The sequence below is a fragment of the Ptychodera flava genome, chromosome 12 (assembly GCF_041260155.1).
Source record: "Ptychodera flava strain L36383 chromosome 12, AS_Pfla_20210202, whole genome shotgun sequence".
NCBI classification, from domain to species: Eukaryota; Metazoa; Hemichordata; class Enteropneusta; family Ptychoderidae; genus Ptychodera; species Ptychodera flava.
This window is the reverse complement of record NC_091939.1, coordinates 23,064,499-23,075,060: the sequence shown is the minus strand read 5'-3', so window position 1 is coordinate 23,075,060 and position 10,562 is coordinate 23,064,499. Positions and strand designations below refer to the sequence as shown.

At 38.6% G+C, this 10,562-nt stretch overlaps 1 protein-coding gene across 1 annotated transcript; it reads right to left on the bottom strand.

Moving 5' to 3' along the window:
* Positions 1-2,646: 2,646 nt before the first annotated feature.
* LOC139145424 (carbonic anhydrase-like) lies at positions 2,647-10,096 on the bottom strand. The gene is made up of 8 exons (XM_070716598.1): positions 9,960-10,096; positions 9,669-9,692; positions 6,795-6,974; positions 5,870-6,018; positions 5,289-5,378; positions 4,806-4,872; positions 4,281-4,441; positions 2,647-3,135 (listed from the first exon to the last, which is right to left on the bottom strand). Exons 1-8 carry the CDS (start codon positions 9,973-9,975, stop codon positions 2,974-2,976), a joined length of 849 nt encoding a protein of 282 aa, XP_070572699.1. The 5' UTR covers positions 9,976-10,096; the 3' UTR covers positions 2,647-2,973.
* Positions 10,097-10,562: the final 466 nt, after the last annotated feature.

Genomic DNA, 10,562 nt, shown 5'->3' with positions numbered 1-10,562 from the left:
ATTATATATTGCAGTTATGTGTAAATTTGAACCTTTGCCACATGTTTGCAACTTCATTGAAAGTATTATGATCAACATAATGAACAATATTCACCACAGATTAACTCTATAGGTCATTAAGTATTCAAATATGTAATTAGCTGAAATAAAAATAATTAATTTCTTTGACTGCTGTCATTGTATCGCCACTTTATATAGCAAGTGGAATTACCTTTGGTCAAGTCCTTCAAACTATATATTCCAAACTTTGAAAGCTCATTAGATATGCAAACTATAAATTAGCTGACATGAAAACTTAAGTGCGAAATGACTTCCCATATTGATATAACCTGGTATAATCATCAATGTATATAGCATGTTATGCCAACTTTGATCAAATAAATCCAAGTATACATCCCTAATTAGGAAAGTTCATTAAATACACAAATTAGGAATTTGCTGAAGCAAAATGCTTAATGCCTTTCAATAATGTTAGCCTACATAATAGTATCTTTAATGTACATAGCAAGTTTCATCAATTTTGGTCATGTGAATTCAACTATAGATCACTAATTTCAAAAATTCATTAAATATGTAAATTAGGAGCTTGATGAAGTAAAAATGCTTAATGACTTTCAATAATGTTCTATCATAGTATCTTTAATATGCATAGCAAGTTTCATCAACTTTGGTCTCGTCAATTCAGATAAATACCCCTAATTAGGAAAGTTCATAAAATATGAAAATTAGGAATTGGCTGATGTAAAAATGCTTAATGACATTTAATAATGTTCTATGTACATAGCAAGTTTCATCAATTTTGGTCATGTAACTTCAAATATATATCCTTAATTTCAGAAGGTCATTAAATATGCAAATTAGGATTTGGATGAAGTAAAAATCCTGAATGACTTTCAATAATGTTAAATCATAGTATCTTCAATATGTATACCAAGATATATACTCCTAATTAGGAAATTTCATTAAACATGCAAATTAGTAATTATCTTTCACTCACCCCTCAATATCTTTAAAAACTGATATATCTTGGTGTGATCAACATTTGTAGCGAATCTCATCAAAATGTGTGCAGTCGTTGTCAATATATATCAGTTTTTTCTAAAATCATTAATTATGCAAATGAGCAAAAAGTAAGCAAGCCACAACCACCAAAAACTAATCAGTTCTTGCCATTTGCAAACTGAATGTATGTACCAGATTTGATTCTGATCTGATGAGCCGTTTTTGAGATATTGAGTACACAGACAGACAGACAGACAGACAGACACACAGACAGACACACAGACAGACAGGCAGACATCGCTGCGACATATGCTCACGTGTGTCAACACGTGAGCAAAAAACGAAACATCATTTGGTAGATTCAAATTTCTATACCCTTTCTGTTAAATAACAACAGACATATAATACGGATTGGTATCAGCGATAGCACTGACTGTGACTGTGCATAAAGGCAAGATATGCATGTGGATCAAAACACACCAAGATGTCAGAGAAAAGTTCCGATTCACTTTGTGGTAGATACTATGACTTACATCATGGTCAATGATTGTTCACAAAATAGCAAAATTAATTTAAAGCGGCTTAACAATATTAAGAAATGATGACTAGAAAAAATGTGATTAACAACAAAATAATTTCTTCATTTGTCGATAGACCTTTCGATGATTGGTCCTTGTCTGTGTAAATGTGGAGCTCAAACAATAAGATCTTAGAAAGTCTTGAAAATCTCCCACCGTCTCGAGAGAACCGCTCTATTTGAATCGAGACAAACTACAATCGGCCTTAAGCCAGTAGCTGAAACTTTCTTTGTGGATCTGGATTAACTGTGAGGCAAAGTGTTGAGACGAACGAATTATTTTTTGGTATGGTGCAAGAGCGCAAGGTATCCCAATGTCTACATTGATTGTAAACAGTATGTTGTAATGTCCGAATGTTGTAATATATGTATATATATATATATATATATATATATATATATATATATATATATATATATATATATATATATATATATATATATATATATATATATATAATGTAAAGCCAACACTGATATTAGTAGTGAAACGTATAACTTTCAACTTATTACTGTCAGTTTACAAGGATCTGAACTGCTAATGTCATGTCCGTCCAATATCTATCTACATAGGTGAATTCTAGTATTGTCTTCCAAGAAAAGGGACGTGATTTGCATTCGAATAACCCAACTAGCTGTCCCACTTGATGAAATCTCCACTTATTGAGAAATGACCTTTTTATCGCGGGCGTCATCTTATGGTGAAATCTAGTAAGATGCAGGCACAACATCGACCGTTTCTTTTGAAACTAGTCAGCTCAAACATTCATTTTTTGTAGATTACTTCGTGTTGTCTTACCATAATACATTTGCATTGTGTGAGCTTTTATCAGCTTGAAATGCTCTGATAAGAATTCGTTTGTCATTATACATTTTTGATATCATGTATTCATCATCATCGTTGAATAAATGCATGGTAACTCAGTGTATGTGCATTATTAATGTCGGTCCGTGAGATAGGGCACTGCGGTACGTGTGCCAGCATGACATGGCATGCTGCTACGCCGGAAACTTGTATTCAATGGCTACACAATTGGCAGACAATCGACTACAAACCAGAAGACAGGTTAAGAATTTGACACGTAACAGAACATTTATTTAAATAACAATTGTACATTCAAGAAACAAATGGTCATTTATTTGTGTGGAATAATCTAACTGACAATTTTAATATCATAACACTCTCTCTCTCTCTCTCTCTCTCTCTCTCTCTCTCTCTCTCTCTCTCTCTCTGAGAAAAGTGAAAGGTTCGGTCATCAGGGCAGATCAACGACTAAAAAAATACATGTTGCCGACACTTTTTCTCATGGTTGGACAAAAAAAATCTCGTAGAGTATTAGTCTGTGGGTCACTGTGTTCTCAACTGTAGCATGTACGTAAAGATCCTGGCGGGTCTAAAACAATTTCACAGTTGTTTTCGCACTGTCTGTCTCGTTTCCACAATTGCGATAAACTGTACGTGAGTTCAGAGGCTGCGGAGGACGATAATTATCGACCATTCTGACCAAGGGACTAGCTCCTGCTTCAGACATGTACAAGATTCTGAATTTCTCCATCTGCAAGAAATATAATGTTGTCATATTTAAGCAGCTTCATACCAGACAAAGAGCATAATTATGATACGCTATGCAGTATACATTCAATGAACACATTTTATCCGTGACTTATTAGCCACATCATTGATTTTGCTAATTGACGTCTCGGGTTGGCGAGTAACTTTTGATCTCTTTAGTCAAGATGATAAACTCAGAGACAATAGCTGTACCATCGAATGGGACGAGAAACAAGGACGAGATATACTAAACCGAAACTAGTCAATATGATAAGTAGTATTATCACAGTATAGTGACTGAAGGAAGAGCTTCTCTGTGGCCGTCTTCAGACGAGTAACATGAAAACTGCAATCTCGATCGTTTCGCATTGAATATTTTACAACCGTAACATTTACGAACAGAATTTTAATTGACGAAAAACGTACGTAACCAGTTTCTCGTCCCACCCCAAAAATCACGCCGCCCAGTGTTGAACATGTCGACGCTGTCTGTAAACGGTGTAGTGCCAAATGTCACCACGGAAAACCCATTGTTAGTCCTGACTATAGAATTTATTTGACGGCAATTACACTATTGCATAATGTCCATGATGCGATTCAATTCTTACATTTTGTATTTAAAAGGGCCGGTATGCTAACTTTTGAAGATTTTTTCCATCATTTTTATTTAGTACATCAATGGCAATTTCGTATTCTTCTTCCAAAGGAATGTTGAAACACCCACTATTTAGCATGTCAACATAGTCTCTGTATGTGCAAAATGCACTGATATTGTTTACATTTGAATTCTAGTCCCGACCAGAATATACTCGTCAACAATAACAAAGCAGTTAACACATGTATAGGCTGAGTTGACAAGCTTAATGCTGTGCATATCAACATGCTTTTGGGGAGTAGAACAAGGAATCAGGGTCGACATTAAAAAGCAAAACAATGAAAAAAATCATCAAAAGATAGCATTACTGGTCCTGATGTGAGAAACGATTGAGGAAAAATGTAATGTTTATCAGAACAAAAATATGATAACGTTATACGCTAAGTAGTCTTCTCCCTTCAAAGTTTAAATTCAATACGATTATTTCTTGAAACTTGCTTGAATTATCCGTCTTTTAAGGATATTTTAAGTGCCTATAAGGTATTAAATCTTGCCTGCGTTTCAGAAAGTTGTACTGGTTCCTTCAAAACAGTCCAGATGACGTTCTCAAAACACGGTGGGCTTGTCACTGAGCCCATGTAACGGTAGTAGCTCGACTTGTCCGTCGGGAACAGATCGATTATAGGAACTGGATGGTCAAGATTCGTGACGTCACCTTCAAACAACGAAATATGGTTTTTGTAAATCAGAGAAGAGCATATGCAATGGAAGGGACATTACGTCACAAGTCTCTGCTAATCATGTATTATTACTAATATCAGGTGTCTGTATGGTTGATCAGTTGATGGCTGCATACAATCTGAGTTTGATTGATTAGGGGTTAGATATGAGAGAGAGAGAGAGGAGAGAGAGAGAGAGAGAGAGAGAGAGAGAGAGAGAGAGAGAGAGAGAGAGAGAGAGAGAGAGAGAGAGAGAGAGAGGAGAGAGGGGGGGGGGGAGGGAGCGAGACAGACAGACAGACAGATAGACAGACAGACACAGACACAGTCAGGCAGAACATTTGAACCAAGATTACATACCACGATACAAAACATCCTTGTGATAATCCAAGAACTTGTCATACGCTGGATTGCTTGTTTGACCAACCTGTAAAAGTATAGCATATAACTGTTCTTAAACAGATTCTTTTTGTTGTCGTGAAAAAGTCACCAGTATGCCGTTTGTACTACCTATCTCTTTACTTATTTCAATATCATGAAACCAATCCTGACTTGCTAAAAGTTATAAAGAAACTTTTGCCTCTGAAATGTCTCAACATGTTACAAATTTGTGTCGTTCATAAATTTGTTGTGAAAATATAGACTTTCCTTCACTGATCAAACAGAGCGCAAAGAAACACTTAGGTATGGCGACAACAATCAGGTTATGCGCATGCACTAAAACATCGTCGTTAGCCATGCGCCCCTATTTGGCAACTGTTTGGCGCTTATTTTTGTGTAGGTCCGCAAAGCGGGAATCGTGCTCTGGCTTGGCAGAGTGCACCTAAAATAAATTTATCATACCTCTATTAAAATGCCAATGACAGTACCATTCACTTTACCGACCGCCGACCGTTGGTTCTCATACTCTGTACTATGCATCACGATGTGGAGCTGCGTACAGAAACAAATGAGAGATCCAAGATTTAAAGACCAATAACTGTAGAGGGCGCGCTCCACCATGTTCGCCAGATCGTTCGTTCTTGCAGCGCACATACAATAAATTATAATGAGTGTCTAATATTAATCAACTTGTTACGAATAATTTTGTCGCTTTTGATGATGTGATGAATTTTAACAAATTATCGATGATTAAAATGGCTTATTTTGCAAGAAAGTAGAACTAAAGTTTATTTGATCTGAAAAAGTTAAACAAAAGGGTATAAAGTTACTGTAGTTCATGGTGATGTTCTCTTCAAACTCAAGAAAGATTATATATATATATATATATATATATATATATATATATATATATATATATATATGTATATATATATATGTATTTATATATATGTGTGTGTATATATATATATATATATATATATATATATATAATATTTCCGTCGGCCGAAACCGAACAGCACATAATGATCTTCGACACTCACCTCGGCGCTCAATTCTTTTCCATCAAGCGTGTGCTCAGAGCCCTTACTGCTATCGCTCCCCCAGTGCAAGTGGAAATGGTCGACCTTGTAGCCACCTGGTAAGCTGCCACCGGATATGACGCAATTAGCGCCATCGTGTCTCACTTGAACTTTGAGTGCAAGGAAAATTACAACGGATATAAATATCGTAACGGTCCTGTTTTGTTTGTTCGCACCAAATGGTTTGTTTGTTCGCACCAAATGGAGGGAAATTACAGTCTTTGATACTTGAAGGAACAACATTGATGTATACATTACAACCGTGGTAGCGACGCAATGAGATAGGCTGTGCTTGACTTAAAACGGGAAAGATGAAAATATCCTTAGCTGTGTCTTTTCCAAGGTTTTTATTTCAAAGAATGGTTATGTCATTTTATTGCATGCACCGAAAGATGTATATCAACTTGCTATTTCATCCGCTCAACAAAGATAAGCACTCTGGGTCCGCAACGTCGTTATGGTGACGCTGCAAATATGCAGTTTCCTAGTAATTCAGACGTCAGAAGGATTTTCGATGGAATGAGACAGAAGCATGATCATAAATGGAGCTTGTGTACTTTAACAACATACTTGGTTTGTAAAGTTTGATGGTTAAACTCCCAAAGTTATACTTGTGAAACCCCCGTATTATATTACCTCACTTACAGGCCATGAGGCGAGACCCGCTAAACGGTTTCAAATTGTAATGATAGCCATATTAATGCCCGAACACTCACCCAGTTTCAATAAAATGGTGGGCGTACATTTTTGACAGATTCAAATTTACTTTAAATAGGACATGCCTGAGTACGACAAACTTGGAGAGTGTAACTACACATGCGCAATGCCTTTTTGTAATACTACAATAAGGATGGCTTTTGACGAATCAGAATAATGGAAGACTTACTGCTGTGGCCGTCGTTCACCAGTTTTGCGTTGTGGCCGCTATCAAGAAGCTCCCTCTCGCTGCAGCCAACGAATGACAAGTCGCCCAACTCCACTGGCACGGCGTCCCTGCCGACGATGTCGATGGGGGACTGACTAGTTGACGCACACTGTGGGATGATTCTCCCCCAGTGCTGGGGTCCTGAAGAAATGGATGGAAAGTTGGAAAACCGTCCTAATTTAGAGGAGGGTGCTCGGTAGAGCCATCATTGACAGTCACTGTCTTTCTATTAACATGGTAGTAGACTCATCTTGACCGCAGACAGTTGTTGCTACGGTGTGTGGTCAGGATTGACTTCAGACGTATTAATACGGCTAGTTTTCAATCGGATTCGAACCCACAACATACGGCATCAGTCGCCTAGCTGAGAGGCCATAGACAGAACCGCTCGGCTAAATCTCCCCACTCCCAAAAAAGAGTGGTTCAATAGCCGGCTAAGTTTTACATTTTTCTGACTGAGACCGGCTCAACACGTTGTAGAGTTCGTGAAGCACTCACGCACGCATGCTCACTATCATACATCGCACATACACACTTTATCGAAGTATGGCGCGTAATCAAGGCCAATATTCTAACTCCCCATTTTCAACTATACAAAGAGCCATTCAACATTCAAACTCCCCATTTTCAACTATACAAAGCGACATTCAACATTCAAACTCCCCATTTTCAACTATACAAAGCGACATTCAACATTCAAACTCCCCATTTTCAACTATACAACTCGACATTCAACATTCAAACTCCCCATTTTCAACTATACAAAGCGACATTCAACATTCAAACTCCCCATTTTCAACTATACAAATCGACATTCAACATTCAAACTCCCCATTTTCAACTATACAACTCGACATTCAACATTCAAACTCCCCATTTTCAACTATACAACTCGACATTCAACATTCAAACTCCCCATTTTCAACTATACAATGCCGCATTTTCAACTTCGAACTCCACATTTTCAACTATACAATGCCGCATTTTCAACTTTCGAACTCCCCATTTTCAACTATACAATGCCGCATTTTCAACTATCGAAGCCATAGGTCCCCCTAGACCACAAGCCAGCGAACACAAGCCAAAATTAGCATACATATAGTCAAATACGTCTTCAAAAAATCGTCGGTGTCATTTTACATGAAACTACTTATCACTTTGTTAGGGAGTCCCAAACACACGGTGACCTCGCAGTTACTTTTGAACAGGACGACACTGAGTTTGTTCGTGAACCACGTCAGTGGTAGTTTGTCTAGGCTGCTACTTGACCTTGACCAGCCCGACAGACGGGGAGATGTGTCACGTAGGTGTGAGAGTCTTGTTAGACTTTTGTCACAGTTAGGCCTAAGTGGCATTTGAATGTGTAGTGAGCGTATTGTCCAGCTGGTGCAAGCCGCTCAACGTGAAATACATGATGTTGAACATAGTGGTCACGGTGTAATAAAGGGAAAGTGGCTTCACTCATCAGCCATCTCGTCTTGTATGTGGTTTGGTGTTTAGTGTTAGCTCTGCATTGACTGGGCTGTGTGTTACCGGCGTTATACGGCCTCCCACTACATGTGGTTGGAAGCCGTATAACGCCGGTAACACACAGCCCTGCCTAGCCCTGCGTACGATGCTGTGTGTTCCGCTACAGCTAAATCGCCACGCTCACCAGGCGATTAGCTGTAGCGGAACACACAGCATCGTACGCAGGGCTAAGCCCTGCCATGCAGGGCTAGTTTAGTGTTTGAGTTGTGTTTTGGCTGTAATAGTGTGGAAATTAACAAGCGAGTTGTTAATTTTAAAATAAGCCATGGCGAGCCACGCATGCATGCTCTTGATTAGACGACATGATAGCGACCGAATTAGGCCTACGTGATGGCGGAGGTCGGCGGTAAATCTTGATAGCATCACAAGTGTTTCCAGTCCATATTTTGGACCCTCTAGAACATCACATAGGAATACTCTAAAACTCCGAAACGTCATGTGACGTATCTATGACGCGTTCTGACGTAGTATAGCCCAGAAGGAAAAACGTGGGTAACTACAATGAAGCAAGTTAGGGATGCCTAGGGAGAATGCGAATCCTAAATGTTGAGTTCGAGAGTTGAAAATGTGGAGTTCGAAAGTTGAAAATGGGGAATAGCAATCCCAAATGTTGAGTTCGATAGTTGAATGTTGAGTTGTAAGCTTATAGTTGAAAATGGGGAGTTTGAATGTTGAATGTCGAGTTGTATAGTTGAAAATGGGGAGTTTGAATGTTGAATGTCGAGTTGTATAGTTGAAAATGGGGAGTTTGAATGTTGAATGTCGAGTTGTATAGTTGAAAATGGGGAGTTTGAATGTTGAATGTCGAGTTGTATAGTTGAAAATGGGGAGTTTGAATGTTGAATGTCGAGTTGTATAGTTGAAAATGGGGAGTTAGAATGTTGAATGTCGAGTTGTATAGTTGAAAATGGGGAGTTAGAATGTTGAATGTCGCTTTGTATAGTTGAAAATGGGGAGTTAGAATATTGGCCTTGATTACGCGCCATAATCGAAGCGAAGAAACGATTTCATCGCTTTAACTGGGCGATCTATAAAGCTCGGATCTATAATAATTAGACAGAGGCGCCGGTATGAATCACGATGAGATCGGATTGACGTCTGCAACCCGATACCCAATAATGAAGAAGACTTCTATAGGACAATACAAAATCTGATTCAATGTTCTCTGCGTTAAATTTTCGTGAGCACTTCCGATCATTCTGTTTTCAATCGACGAATAGATTCGATAATCATGAAGAGACCGGCCGTGCGCCTCTGACTGTAATGGTTGCCGGGGGTAAGGCAGTACGGCTATACTGTACTTACCTGTTTCGCCCGAGTAACTCCAAGCTGTTTGACAGGAAGAGAAAGAACGATAATTCGCACCACAAAGTTGAAAGGAAAAAATGTCAAAGACAAGTCTTTAAGCGAATTGATGTAGAAAACATTGCCCATAATCATTCCGATGTCGACTATCCGTGATCGAATGTGCTATAGTCGTTACAACTACATATGCCGTTCAAAATCTCACTATATAGGCCTACTCAACCTTTCGATATAAACTTCTCTATTGCATCGCATTAACGCTATGGACATTTTACAGTCTGCAAATCTTACCTTGCATGTTCAACATCCTCCCAAATGAATGAACTTGTACGTGTGAATGAACCAAGCTTTATAATGCTTATGTCGTCCTCCGACTCGGAGTCTGTGATACCATCAGAAGTTCCATGGGTGCTAATTAAGCTTAGCGTTACGTATGCCAATTTAAGATATCATGGTACATTATTAGCTCTGTTTGTTAATTTGAACAATTCATTTCATAAACCAGTATGCCGGCGTCGGTATAACGATATTAGACAGGTTTGGCTACACGTTTTACATGAAGCGTAGAATCCACGTTGGCGTTGGCGTACACGTTCGCGTGCAAAAATCCGTTTGGCTACGCGCTACGCTAGCCGTTCTTGTGGCACGCGCAAGAAATGATTCGACTCGGCTCGCGTCCCCGTAGTTTGTTTCCGCATCCAATTTTTACATATTTAGCATCAAAATATATCGTAACAGTAACATTGCGCAGTGAGAGGGTGCATAAGCATGACGTATATTATACTGGTTCAGTTTTATGGATAAAATATTTCAGCGCCGTAAATTCGCCTGTAGTGTAAAAAGTTCTCTCGCCAAGTGTCGAGTCGTCGTCTTGGAGGGTCTATGGTCGAGTTT

Coding starts and splice junctions, on each gene's coding strand:
- LOC139145424 (XM_070716598.1), bottom strand. Junction 6,975..9,668: donor GAGTTACTCGGGCGAAACAG/GTAAGTACAGTA, acceptor CCATTTCTTCAG/GACCCCAGCACTGGGGGAGA. Junction 6,019..6,794: donor GGTGAACGACGGCCACAGCA/GTAAGTCTTCCA, acceptor TTGCACTCAAAG/TTCAAGTGAGACACGATGGC.